General features: G+C 35.8%; 1 protein-coding gene across 4 annotated transcripts in view; it reads left to right on the top strand.

Moving 5' to 3' along the window:
* The window catches only part of HBS1L (HBS1 like translational GTPase), an 81,822-nt gene that overhangs the window by 45,233 nt on the left and 21,783 nt on the right, over nt 1-14,806 (top strand). For all 4 annotated transcript variants that reach the window (XM_029223870.1, XM_029223874.1, XM_029223871.1 and 1 more), the window contains 4 exons: nt 6,589-6,697; nt 11,076-11,338; nt 11,810-11,975; nt 14,687-14,804. In XM_029223870.1, the coding sequence (XP_029079703.1) occupies nt 6,589-6,697; nt 11,076-11,338; nt 11,810-11,975; nt 14,687-14,804 (656 nt within the window). The remainder of the gene's footprint in view (nt 1-6,588; nt 6,698-11,075; nt 11,339-11,809; nt 11,976-14,686; nt 14,805-14,806) is intronic.

Raw genomic sequence — 14,806 nt, 5'->3', positions numbered from 1 at the left:
TACATACATAGAATACTCTTGCTTATTCTTTCTACAACTTAATCTCCACAGTGTTTATAATTGTCTCAGAATAGTGTATAAACTCTTTGATGGACTTCCCAGGCAGTCCAGTGGTTAAGACTTCACCTTCCAATGTAGGGGGTGCGGGTTCGATCCCTGGTCAGGGAGCTAAGATCCCACATGCCTCGGGGCCAAAAAAACAAAACATAAAACAGAAGCAATATTGTAACAAATTCAATAAGATTTTTTAAAAAAATGGTCCACATCAAAGAAAAAAATGTGATTCATACCTTTTTTTTTAATCTAGCTCTGTCACTGCCCAAGGCTGCATAATCTTTGGCAAATCAACTGTTTTGAACTTTAGTTTCTCTAAAGTAAAGTAGGAATAATTATACCCATTCTGCGTGGTTGCTGTGAAGGTAAAAAAGAGCATATAAAAACCTCCTGGCAGGAAAAGCATACAAGGGTGCCCATAGGAAGTGCCAGATGGACTTTCTAGAACCCAGCGCTCTAAACACTAGGAGGTGGCTGGTATTTTATTTATTTATTCATTCATTCACTTATTTATTTATGGCTGCGTTGGGACTTCGTTGCTGCACGCGGGCTTTCTCTAGTTGCCGCGAGCGGGGGCTGCTCTTCGTTGCGGTGCGTGGGCTTCTTATTGCAGTGGCTTCTCTTGTTGTGGAGCACGGGCTCTAGGGGCGCAGGCTTCAGTAGTTGAGGCACCTGGGCTCAGAAGTTGTGGCTCGCGGGCTCTAGAGCACAGGCTCAGTAGTTGTGGTGCACAGGTTTAGTTGCTCCGTGGCATGTGGGATCTTCCTGGACCAGAGATAGAACCTGTGTCCCCTGCATTGGCAGGCGGACTCTTAACCACTGCACCACCAGGGAAGTCCAAGGTGGCTGATTATAAGTGCAGGAAGTAGATAGAGAGTAAATTGAGGTTATTGCCTTAAGAAGAGAACTAAGATAACTTGCAAAAACAATAGAGATCAACTCATGGTTTCAAAACTTAAACCCTTAGGGGTTGATCATTAAACTCTGTTTCTTGAATGCTTGTTGTGAGTAGAGCACTGTGTTGTGTGCTTTGTACTATGTGGACAGGTGTATGAGGCACTTCTTATCCTCAAAGAGCTAGTTAGTCTAATATTGATTGTGTTGTAAAGACCAAAGGAATTAGTCGAAAGAGCGTAAATCTTGTGGATATGTAAGCAGGAAGTTTCATTAAATTCAGCAAGTCTATGACAATCGTGTGGTGCTAGGGAAATTTGGCTTTGAATCCTTTACAAAGGAATATACAATTGAAAAATGTCTTCAGGAAAGGGACCTAGATAACTTCATATTCAAGAGACAGAGGCAAGTAGATTTTGCTGCTTAGATCTTAACCCCAGGAAGGAAACAGTAGAATTCTGGAAGAAGTAGTCCAGCAAGGGGTAACCACTAGGGATAGAAGAAACGTTGCTTTAGAGACAAATGGAGTATGAGAAAGGAGAAGTGGACAGGTAGGTGAGCTGATTAATTAAGTACATGCCCTGCTGCTAAGGTGAAGTCACTTCTTTGTTCCTTGGTTTTGTTGTTGTTGGTTTTTTTTTGTCTACAAAACAAGCAGGTTGGACTTGATTAACTGGGTAGCTGTTATTTTCATCCAAATGAAAAATCTAAAAGATGATCAATTCTTCATCCTACTAGAGACTGAACACTAATCACTAATATATTAATCACTAATATATGAATCTTCAGAACATGTTTCTTTCTGGTGACCATGATTTGGTGGGTGGGTTTTACATGACTTGGGGGAGGACATTGGTACTTTTCTTTGGAATGGCACATTTTAACCTCCTGGTAGGCTATTTGATTTAAAGGACACCTTAATGGTTTGGGTGTCACAGACACATACATCCACAGAACTAGAAACCGTTTAATTTACTTCATTATGTAGATGAGAAAACGGAAGCTAGTGAAATTAAATGAACTGTTTAAGCTGTAAGGTAGGTAACAGTTAATTAGTGGCAGAGCAGGAATCAGAATCCAAGCTCCTTATTTGCATCCAGTACTCATTCCATATGCTGCCATTATTTTGGGACTTTCAGTGCTCAATTTCTTGAGGTTGTTATACAGAAAATGAATTTGTTATTTGGTTGGGGAAGATGAAGGAATACAGTAAACATTTTACACTTTTATGTGATGAATATATGTATCTCTTACTGATCCACGACTGATTACTTTAGTTATTAGTTCATTTCTGACCTCTGTCAGTAGATTTTGCCTGTCATCAGCATGATGGTAGTTACGAGGGGGACTGTGTAATGCGGTTGGATAAGTCAAAGTATGTCACATTGCCATTAATAACAGCTTAATGGAAAATTTACTAAATGTATGTTTTCATTGACTATGGAGAACATCAAATTGAATTAACATATTTCCAAAATAGCCTGAATCAAGGTTATCTCTCAAGTGGAGGGTTCTAGGATTGGAATTATTGAACCCCTTGAAATAGCATGCAAAATTTTGTGTGTGCTGTATTTCTCTGCCAAGAGTGTCCCATTGTTTTCATTAGCTATTTCAAAGGGGTATCTGACCTAAATAAAAAAGTTTATGAACCATTGCTTTAATGGGTTATATTCAGATCTGTAGTACTTTTTCCTCTAAAAAATACTTTCATTTACATAACCAAATTTTTGAAATACTACATCTTAGGTTTGAGGTTTGATATCCTCTAGATAGGATCACCAGAAATGAAAAATAATATATTTACTGCATCCCCAGAAATATTACAGGTTCATATTGTGACTTTTCTTTGCTTAAAGACCCACCTACTTTTTAAAAAAAGTCAACATTAACAGTATTTCAATGTACTAAATGTATAAGTGAGTCAAGGGATTTTTTACACACAAAATAGAAGGTATTAAAATTAATCTTAATAGGAAGTGGGGATTAGCCCTGTATAGCCTGGACTGAGACGTTTTTATGCTTTATGGTTCTTTTTCCCTGTTTTGACAGAGGCCAAAGTCTGCCATGCCTCTATCAGTCAGGGTGTTCTCCCCACCTACACACACCACTGCCCTGCCCCCTCCTCTCCATCACCATCACCATCACCACCACCATCACCATCACCATCACCATCATGCTCTCAGTTTCCTCCTTCCTTATCATTCACTCACCTCTCACTCTTTTTTACCTTTGCTAGAACTTTGGAACTGCTTTTATCCTGGAAATCAAACCCCTCCACAATTCTCAATCTGTTTTCCTAGTGTTTTTTTCTACTTCCTTGCCTTACTTCATGTATATCCTCTCAAACCCGAGGGTCTGGAAGGTCAACTTTATTTTCTTTTCTGCCTTTTCCAACAATTATTCCTTCACCCACCCTCCTTACTTTTCTCCCCTTCCATCTCTGCTCCTTTGAAGTTTCTGTCTTTTGCCCGAACCAGCCTTTTATTACTCTTCACTGCTCTCATCTCTTGAACAATCTCATGGTTACTTTTCCTTATTCATCAAGACTTTGGAAGCTGGCTGACAGTGTTCTTCTACACCCTAAGCTCTTCATGATCATAGGTTGTGCATCAATGTGGAGAAACAAGTCCAGCGGCCTGGACTTGCAGTTCCTTGACCCCCTCATTTCCAGTGACCTTCCCCTCTCGTCAGCAATTCACTGTAACTCCGCCTCTTCCGAAATCATGAAACCGCTTGTCCCATTCTGACAACAGCCACCTAGTTGTACTTCTTACATCGTTACCTTTTCTTGACCTTTGGACCCCTCAACATTCTTTCAGTACACCAGTACTCTTCCTTTGTCATTTTATTTGTTTAATTCAGCTTAGAGCTCATTATTTATCATTTCAATAACTTTCCCCCCTTTTGTTGCCAGTACCTTCAACCACCTTGTTACTCTGCCCTTTTTTTGTACCTGTTGGGTAGAAACTTCACTCTGAATGAAGCAGTCAGTGTCTTCTCTGTGCCTGTTCCTGAATGGCTGAACCTTGCTGGAAAAAGCCACATGGATAGGCAGATGGATTCCACTGCAGATTCGTTATTGCAGATCTTAAATGGGCCCTCAATACTATCCAACGATTCCCCTATTTTTGTGTGTATTCAACTCATTCTTTGTGCAAAGATTATTGAAAACTGTATTTGCTTCACCAGTCTTTTTACTTTTCTTATTCACCCTCAGTCTCACTAGGTAACTTGTTGCTATGTTACGGAGAGAATAGAAGCTAACTGTCAGGGGTTTTCATCTTCTAGCTTCTCAACATTGTATGAGAATGTTGAGATCTGGCTTCTATTACAGTAAAAGTGCCTTTCTCCTATTTTAGTTCAGCTTCTACCTGTGCTTTATGTCCCATCCCTCTCTACATTCTCAGAAATTCTAAAATATCTGACATGATCTTTTTTCTTCCTGATATTTTCAGCCAGCCCTTTCAGTTTTATGTTCTCCATCAGATGATGCCATGTTTCCCTTTTGCTACCATTCTACCACATTCCTCCCTTTCCAACCAGATTTTTTTGAGAGAGTCATTGGTCCATATCTACAATTGCTTATCTAAAGCCCTTGGGACCAGATTTGACTCAGAAATCAGATTTTTTGGATTGAGAAAAGCATTAACGTCTGTGGTATGATAACCCCAGTGGAATTTGGGGCAGCACCCTTTAATCATCACATTGTTATTTCTGCACTGAAATGTACGGCTTTCCACTTTAAATGGGATAAATAAGGGCTACAAAAAGCTTCACTTTAGTCCAGGTCAGGTTTTGCTTCCAAATGAGTTAAAACAAAAAACCTTAATTTTTCAGAGCTTTTGGATTTTGGAATTATGTGTAAGAGATAGTGGACATGTACTTGCTGCCTGTTTTCTCACCTTTTTTTTAACCCATTCTGGCTTTGCCTTCCCTCACTTCTCTCAGATGGTTCTTGCTAACTCTACCAATGACCTTTATCTAAAGGAATCGTGTCACTAGTGAATGTTTTCAGTCGTCTCACTTGACTGAACAGCAACTTCAGACTCTGGTGATGCCACTTCCCTTAGCTTCCTGGGCACCATCCTCCCCGGCCCTCCTCTGTCACCTTTTTGTAGGCTCACTGTCCTCTTTCTTGCTGTCCTCTATCTGTGATTAAAGGTTGAATTTCTTCCAAGGCTTTGTCCTGAGACCACTCCTTTTCTTACTCAGTATTCTCTCCCTTGGTGATCTCACTTATGTCAGTGCCTTCAGCAACTAATTATGTGCTGATGAATCATAAATACATGCTCCAGCCCAGACTTCTCCTTTGAGTGTGACCCTTTGTTTTATCTTCTCCTCTCTTTCCCTTCCCCCCACTTTCTTACATCATTTTGTTGGCTTCCAGTTGTGCTAGAAAAAGCATTAGGATCTTTGCTATGGCTTAAAGGTCCTGCATTGCCTGGCCATTGCCCCCCTCTTCAGCTCCATTTAACTGTGTTCCCTCTCCCCTCTGCTTTTACTCCCTCTGAAGGCCATGCTGCCTCCTGCAGCAGGGCCCTCATACAGCTACTCTCTGTTTGGAATGCCCTTCCTTTCTGGGTAGTTTATTCTTGCTCATTTTTTGTGTCTTCACTTAACTCTCATTTTCCTATGGAAGCACTCTAATTCATGTGCCCTGTCACCAAATCTGATAGTACCGTATACAGATTATAACACTAATAACAGTCGTAATTTTATTTTTTGTGATCAGTTTTCTCCACTAGACTGTAAGCTCTCTCAGTACAAGGATTATGTCTGCTTTTGTTCACCACTATATTTCCAGCGTAGTGCTTGGCATATAGTAAGCAAATAGCAAACATTTTGAATGAATTATGTACATTAACTTATCTTTTCTAATTTTTAAAAGTAAGTTCTGTATATATATTTACCAGTGTAGCAATGCAGTTCCCATAGTTTTATGTGGACCCAATCCTGATGGTACTCTTACTGAAAATAATAAAGATACATTCTGAAGAATTTCATATATATTTTTTAAAGGATCAAATGCATAAAAGTCTTACTTTGATCTAGCTCGTAATTTATTCTCCTTCATGTTCTTAATTTACTTTTTCTATGTTGACTTCTTCCCCCCTATTCTATGGAGATATCAAATATCTTACTAAGTCTAGTATTGCGAGCAAGTAAAATATATGCAGTATCTAGCACAATTCAGCAGACTCTCAACTTGCTCATCAGTTTGTAGGTATCACGATTAAAAATAGTTTAGCCATCTGCTAACTGACCGGACAATTTTAGTATTGTGAAAGGGTGTGGTAGGAGAGGGAGATATAGGGTCTAGGTATAATGTCAGAATGAGGCTCAATGCAGAAACCACCTTGTGACCTCTTAATACTGAAACTTAAGAGTCAGTTCAAAATTAGGAAGAGATTTGGTGGAGGTTAAGCACAGCAGAGTCCTGACAATGGGGGATTTCCCAGAATAGGGTGACAGAAGAATTTCTTTCAGCATTTTAAAATTTCGCTGAATATTTTTTAGAGAAAAAATACGTATAAAGATGTGATTCTGTGAAAATTACCATAATATGTATTTAATGTGTAATAAATGTTTCTAGGAATCAATTTGAATTAACTAGACTTTTATATTTTACTCTTTCATTAGGAAAATCAATAGATTCCCAGTCATCTCGAAGTGAATCTGAAATTGTGCCAAAAGTTGCTAAAATGACTGTATCTGGAAAGAAGCAAACTATGGGATTTGAAGTGCCTAGGTAAGGTTTTTAACCCCTCCCCCCTTTTTTGAAATTAGTATTGTCTCCTTGTTAGACTGTAGGAAAGAGAATCTATTTCAATTTTGCATAATATAATCATTGAAGTATAATGGGTCCTCAGTATGGCATAGTACAAAGAAAAGGGGATGAGAAATTAAGCTTGATTCTAGACTTACCTATGTATATTAACCTACCTCACTGTCAGTTTCCTTATACAAATTAAATATAGCTACTTTAACGTTAAAAACCTATGATTTTGTGAAATCTAGCACTGTGAGGTAGGGAATCCTTTGCCACTAGATGGTGCAAGTAAGCAGTGTTTGGAAATTAAATGTAGGTGAATCAAGGAATCATTAATTAAAATTTTTTTACTATTATCTTTAAACTCTTTTAGATTTTCATACTGAATAAAATGGATCAGTATAACAAAGACAAAATATAAAATAAAACTTACCTAGAATTGCAAATATCTAGTGAGAAATGATAATAAGTCATACTTTAGTAGCACTCATTTATTCTTTCTTTTCACAGTCTTTAGGATTCTCTCAGGAGTTTTTATAGACAAGGGAAGTGGGTTGCTTGAGACATAACAGCACAGTTTAAAGACATTAAGTTTAATTTTTTTTTTTTTTTTTTTGGCCGCACCGTGCAACACGTGGGATCTTAGTTCCCCTAAAGACATTAACTTTAAACTTCTTTAAAAGTTTTCAGGTTTTTCAATCATTTCCTAAATCTATTATTTATAAATTATATATATTTTGTCTATCAGACACGAAACACTATTATCAAATATAAACGATAGAGGATTTTTTTTCCCCAATTTCAGGTAATACAAACTCAGCAGCCATTTTTTTCTCCCTTACAACATTCTTTTATGTAAATTAATAGAACTATCCATGAGTCTTGGTTGGGAAGGATGTTAATGATTACCTAGTTCATTTTTTTTGTTTTATTTTATAGAAGCAAGACTTTATTCATTAGATTTCAAATTTAGTGAGGGAAAGAAGTCCATATCTAGGACATAGTAGGCATTCAGTATATGTTAGTTAAATGGATGAATGAAAAAGTTAATTTTTAATTTGAGTAACTTTAGCCCGTTAAAATAACTCTGAATCCTGATTCAGTAACAAAAAGCTCAATGTATGTCTTTTCTCTCTGAATGAAGGTTGGGTTGTAAGAATCGTAAGTACCTTTTTTATTCTCATGTCTTGAGTGCCATTTAATCCTATTATGGAATTATTTTCATTGAGAGAGGAAAAAATAAATAGAATACACAATTCCTTGTTCTAAGGATTTTATAATCTTATGCAGAAGGTTTAGAAAGCAACATGCAGATAAGCATAGTACAAAGAAAAGGGAATGAGAAAATAGGCTTGATTCTAGACTTGTCTATGTATATTAATCTATATATTAGAAGTAAATGCATAGTTATCTATGTGAATATTTATAAAAATAATGGGTAATAAATGATCAAGAAAAAATAAATAGTAAATATAAGTAAATAATTCTTAGAAACCCACCTCTATGCTTTACAAGTATAATGCAAGCGTTTCAAAATCTTACAAGACTATATGCTTCATGAGGACAGGGACCATTAATGTTCATCATCATATTCCTTTCGTAGAATAGTTGTTTAAATATTTATTATTGATCAGAGTCCTTGGAGAAATACATTTTATTTTAAAAATAAACCTGGAAATAGTATAAAGGTAAAAAGCAGCCTGTGAGCCAATATTTTGATGTGGCCCTGTGGGAGATGTCATCAGAATGTGAAAGGTCTGCAAGTACAAATGGAGATACTCAGAATGCATATAGTTGCTCAAGGACCAAGCTATATTTACTTCAAATACTTTTATAGGATTTTGGGGGGACATTTATAGTAGGGATAATACTTAGGCTGTTGTTTTGATTTGGTCTCAAGAAAGCACAGAGAAACATAAACACTTTTGAGTCAAGATTTCAGCATCATAGATTTCTACATAGTGTGATTCCCAGTGGCAGCTTATAAAGAAAGGATAATGCATTTCTTAGAAGAAACTGAAACAGCAAACTTTTTCTTCACTAATAGTAAAGATAGTAAATATTTCTCTAGAAAGTGCAGTAAGTAAAAATCGTTAGAACCTTGCATAGAGAACAAATAACTCTGTGCTTAACCTCTTCAATCTAAATTATTAGCTTTCCAGTATCATTTAAATAACTCTCAAAGAAAGATTAAGCCTCTAGATTCATGTAGAAATATTCCCACTCTTGGAAAGATGGTTTTAAAAAAAACAGACCGGTCACTTTAAAATAGTAGATAAGGTTACAAAATTATATCAGAAAGCACCTGAAAAAATATTCAACCAACCTATACTTTCTTTTGTACCAGTCAGTAATTATAATCCTGAACCCAGAATGGTCATTTTTAGACCTCATCTTTGAGATTTTTCAAAATCTTAAAACATTAGCTTTTACTTCATATTACGCAGGAGTTTTTACTAAGTACAGACTTTTGTCGATGCTTTTCTAATTACTTTGACCCTTTTCTCTAACATTGTACAGTTTAGTGAACTAACTTGCAGTTTGCCTAAAATTTACTTGAAGGGAATGTTATTATGAAAGTGAAAGAAAAGCAAACCTTTCATGTTACTGAATTGTAAATGAAATAATCGAGTCAGGCCATGTTTTGTGACGCTCTTCCTATCCTGAGCAGCGCTGCCTAGATGGGTGGATGAGCTGAGTTGCAGGCCTCAACCCACTGTGTCAGCCATAGCTGTTCTGCTTTTATCTGTTTTCCATGTTGGAGTTAGCGTGAGCTTTCCTTTGAAGAAAAGCCTCTGTCACTGAAAACAGAAAGATTTGCAGCCAGAGATTGTGATTTCTCTCAGGTCTGATCAGAACCAGATTCTGTGACGTGACTAGTCATTCTGGTTGAATACTTTCATTGTAATTTGTAGGGTTTTTTTTTACTCCCCTAAATGCAGAGTTATCATGTTTTTGTTTTAGAGAACTAGCTGTGGTCATTCAAATAAATGTTTGCAAATTATAGTTTAAATTTGATTTACTTAACTTGGTTGGACTCTTAAAAAAAAGAATGGGAACATTTTCCACATACTGATATTTTTTCCCTGTAGTTTGAGATGAAGCTAATCTGTCTAAGCAGTGTTTAAAAAGTGAACACCAAAATTGGTTAGTGGAGATTTGCAAAACCAAAATAAAATGGGAATGAATATGAGGCTTTTAATGAAGTTGCAAATATAACGAACGTGATTTTTTCCTGAGGCATAGGAGGAAGGGTCAGTGTTGAGCATGTAAAAACACCCTGAGGGGGAACAATGAATCTGTTTTTGTTATTGTGGGCAAGAAGAAAATATTGACAGATTTACTGTTTGTATACATTTCCATTAGCTGCAATCCTTATTTTTGTAAACTGCTTTCTGTATGTAATTCTTCTCTGCCAGATCCACATTGAGTCACATATAATTGGTTTCATTCTTAATAACTTGCAATTTAACCTGTTCTTTGTCCTAATTCTGTGTCGTTGAAGGAAAGGTAAGACAAATCGTAGTCTGGTTGATTAGATTACATCCTTTATAGCTATCCATGGCATAGCACTGTTATAGTTTCTATGGAGGATAGTCCAAGAACTATCGAAGAAATAAGATCAGTGTTTACTTTTGGAGGCAATGTCATTGTCAAGGAGGAAATAAGTTAAGCTAGATGGTATTGCTTCTACTTTACATATCTGAGTTCCTCAATAGATTGTAAGCTTTTGGGATCAGTTGATAACTTTTTCATTTCTTTATCTTTTCTTCTCAACATCAGTGCTAGTATATGTTAATATAGTTTTTAGTGAATCAAGTGTCTGTTGAATTAATGAATTAAAACTCTTTTGCCAAAAGTAATAAGAAAATGTACACATTTAGCAATATCTCCCTTAAGGATAGTGTTTGAGCAAAAAAAATTGTAAGTCTCTGTCTGGTTGGAGGAATGAGTTAGGGATAAAACTGATAAAGCTATTTTTTTAGTACTGATTTATCTCCAGGAACACAATGCCAATTTTTACAAAATATCTCCTTTATGCCATCTGTTTTGATAGGATTATATAGCTAAGCTATGGGCTTACACATTGAATTTCAGTTATTTTATGGGATATTTTCTTCTTATCTTAGTTTTTGGTCGTCTGTTTTTCTCTTGGGATCTTCCATGTATGTATTTGTGTGGTTTGGGTCTAGCTACTTATCATTTCCACCTTAACAGACTCTAGCCACTTAGTGAAGATCATTTTTTGGTCTGCAAGTGTAAGGAATATGAAGAGACAACTTCTCTGCTCTTCTGACATTATAGGATGTCAGTCGAATTGTTTTAAGCACTTTATTCCTATCTATGCTTTCTGTAGAGTAACTGCTGAAGAAAATGGTCATATTTTCCACACACCTCAAAAAGGACATTCTAGTGAAGATACCGGCCTTGTTTCTTCTGATGTACTTGAGACCGCTTCTAAATCAGCCCTTCCATCCCACACCATTCAAACATCAGAAGAGCAGAGTTCAACACCGACACCAGTGAAAAAGTCTAGCAAGCTGAGGCAACAAATAGATATCAAAGCAGAGCTGGAAAAGCGGCAAGGAGGGAAGCAACTCCTCAACCTAGTGGTCATTGGTAATGCCCTTTGTTCCTCTGGATTGTCAGTCAACTGCTTAAGCCCAGTAACTTTCTAGTGGCAGCATGGAAACTCGTTCCACTCTGCATTTCTCTGTGGGTGTATATAGACATGAAGCAAGGAGGCATTGCATCATAATGTCAAGTTTCCAAGATCACTCTGGGTGAAATAATGCCAAGTCACTAAAGAGGTCATTAGACTTGGTTGTGGCATTTTCATTTTGTGAACATTTGAAAATTGCCTGTCTCATTGATAATCTTAATTTCCAGAAATAAAGGAAAATTTCCCCCCTTTAAAGAGACATGCTTTTTTCCCTCCATTTAGACATCTTAACTGTTATTTGATAAAAATTGGTATTTATTACTCTAAACACTGACATGAACTATTGAATTACATATTCCTGCAATGCCTCAATGTGAACAACATCTAGAAAATGTATCTAGTATTAATCCTCAATCAATTTTCCTTAGGTCATGTTGATGCTGGGAAAAGTACTCTGATGGGCCATTTGCTTTATCTTCTGGGTAATGTAAACAAAAGAACTATGCATAAGTATGAACAAGAGTCTAAAAAGGCTGGCAAATCTTCGTTTGCATATGCATGGGTCTTGGATGAGACTGGCGAAGAAAGGGAAAGGTAGTCACTATATTTCAAACTTTTCATTCTGAAATGGTATATAGTCTTTTAAATAAGTATGTAAATATGTTGAATATGCATGAAACAAAGCATGAAATATTTTAGAGACTATTTTTAGAAAAAAGTTTTCAATTATCAGGGAAATGTTTTTATTGTAGTTTTCATTGTAGTCTACATACATTTTTTACTCTTCCAAATTCTATGAAAATAGTTTAAAAAATGTTTATTAAAAATTTTTTAAAAGCAGAGAAAAAGGCAGTAAAAACCCTTAGCTAATTATTCTGTGGGAGAAGTTTCGGTTGTCACTTCCCTGAGTACATGTCAAATTGTCTTGATTTTGAATGAAAATTATGAGTAAGACTCTTAATTTAAAATTAATATATATAATGTTAATATACATAAGATTATTATATCAGGTTATAAAGGAAAGGTAACTTTTTGTAGTAAACTGTCTTCTGTCTAGAATCAAAATGACTGGTAAATTCAAATTACCAGCCTTAATTCATCTTTATACTTTCTGTACTATGCTTTTATGAGACAGAGTCAACAAACAAGTAATTAAACCTGTCTCCTACCAGGTAGATCTAATCCATTTGATTACTTCTGTATGTGTTACTGTGTTCAATGCTAACTTTGGTGAGATTTTAGGAGAATATAGATATTCATATACCTCTGGCCAAAGTATTTCTTTTGAAGTCTTTTTAGATATTTCATGTTAGAACTGGTAGGGATGGGGAAGCCAATGGCACCTTTGTCAGGAAAGAAAGAGGACACTTATAATTAAGTGAAATGGCAAATATACCTACTGTCTCAAAATAATAAAGACTGAAGCCCTCTGAAAATCCTGAATCAACAAAGAAGTTACTCTGTTCTCTGATGTCTTCATTCTGAATATGATTAGAGGACATACTTGGATTTTCATACTTTTTAAAAGTATGTTTATTTTCTTGGAGTATTGATATAAGATAATTCTCAGTAAAGCAGGTCACAATATTCCTTAGCTCTTCTGGTAAATAGAATTTTATATCATAGTGGTTTGAGTTTTGTTTTGTTTTTTTCTTGTAGGTGTCTTTCTTATTCTTCATAGTATCACAAGCTTGTTTTACAACCTAGTAAGAAAAAATAGTTGGACAGTTACACATTTTGGGAAAATGAATATTGGAAAACAGAATTTTGTATGATATCAGTATTAGAAGACTAAATTTCCACCTATCAGCTTATTAAGCAGATTATTGATGTATGGCTTTTTAGTTTTTTTGTACCATCTATTAAGTAGGTAAAGAGATTGAGGACAGTATAATTAAGTTAGAATGGCTTTGTTTGAATTTACTTCATGTGTAAGTTGAGCAGGCAAGTAAGCTAATAATCTATCTCTTTCCTAGAATAATTAATAATTCTAGTGTTTTTTTAACAATAAATCTGCTAGTTGGCTGTCATATTTTTGCTGCTGGTACTTTTCTATTGCTCAGCATGCTACAATTTTTAGAATATTCCTTTATTCTGTAGGTAGCAGAAGCTTCCATATACATAATGGGAGTTTTAATTCACCACTATATATTCCTTAGTAGCATTTCAAAAATACAGTGAATTGCTTATCCTACCATGTTAAATATTTATAAATCCTCTGTTCTGCTCATGTGTTGGACAGAAATTAGTAGCCTGAGTGACATTTTCATATCCTCTCAGTTACAAATGCAGAGCAGAGCTGGGTCAAAAGAGTATGGTCAAAGCAGTCCAGGGAGGAGCTCAGACTCAGTCTTGGTTCATCACTATTCTCAGGCACTTATTTGGGGATTATTAAAGAGAATTAAGTATCATTTTTGCAAACTCAAATGGCCCATGGTTTCGGATTAAACTAGAGTAACTTGACTAAGGAGACCCACAGTTACCTGACTGCTAGGGTGAACACATAATTTACCATTATAATTGTTGGGACACTTTGGTAGTAGAAGGGAGTGCTCATTCCTTACTATGGACTATCCTGGGCAAACCAGGATGAATAATTACCTAGTTTATTGCCCATGTGATTTCCCTTTTTAAATTCCTGCAGTCTAGAAAGACTTGCTACTTTTGTAGACCCTCCTGGGCTTTCTTATATCTGAATCTATGTTTTTGTGGCTAAGAAGAGGCGCTGTGTTGGACTCCAAGAGGATGACATGGGATGTAAAACCACTACTGTCCCTGTCTCTCAATCGTTAAAAAATTGTTCATCTCCTTTGATATTTCCTGTTTGCTAAGTGTGTAACATACTGACCAGCCTTACAAATGAAAGTTTTATAAGTTTATTTCTATAATTAGTGAAGCATAAATGTAAGAAAATGAGGAAAGGTACATCCTGATAGTGGTCATTCTTCATTTTTATCTTTTCTCATCTGCAGTATTTATCGTTTCCCACTCCAGATATGTTCCTATATATCTTTCTTTGTTCACAATCTGTACTGCTTCTTACTAAAAAAAAAAAAAGGAAATGGGAAGCATCAATCATTTTGATTAAGCTCTTGTTGTATCCAAACCTTGTTTTAAAGCCATACCAGTGTAATTCTGTTACAGCAGAAATTCCAGATAGCCTAATTATTCAAAATAATAGACTATATAATAGAATTCCCATTATTACTTAAGAATTTAGACTGTCATTTCACCTATATTATTAAATAATCCATAACACTGATTATTTCTATGGTGCATTCTAACCATTTTATGTTTTCTTTAAGGGGAGTAACAATGGATGTTGGTATGACAAAGTTTGAGACCAAAACCAAAATTATTATATTAATGGATGCTCCAGGCCATAAGGATTTCATTCCAAATATGATAACAGGAGCAGCCCAGGT

The sequence above is a fragment of the Monodon monoceros genome, unplaced genomic scaffold, assembly GCF_005190385.1.
Source record: "Monodon monoceros isolate NGI ecotype Baffin Bay Population unplaced genomic scaffold, NGI_Narwhal_1 Super_Scaffold_15, whole genome shotgun sequence".
NCBI classification, from domain to species: Eukaryota; Metazoa; Chordata; class Mammalia; order Artiodactyla; family Monodontidae; genus Monodon; species Monodon monoceros.
The sequence above is the reverse complement of the archived record's forward strand: the minus strand, read 5'-3'. Positions and strand labels throughout refer to the sequence as shown.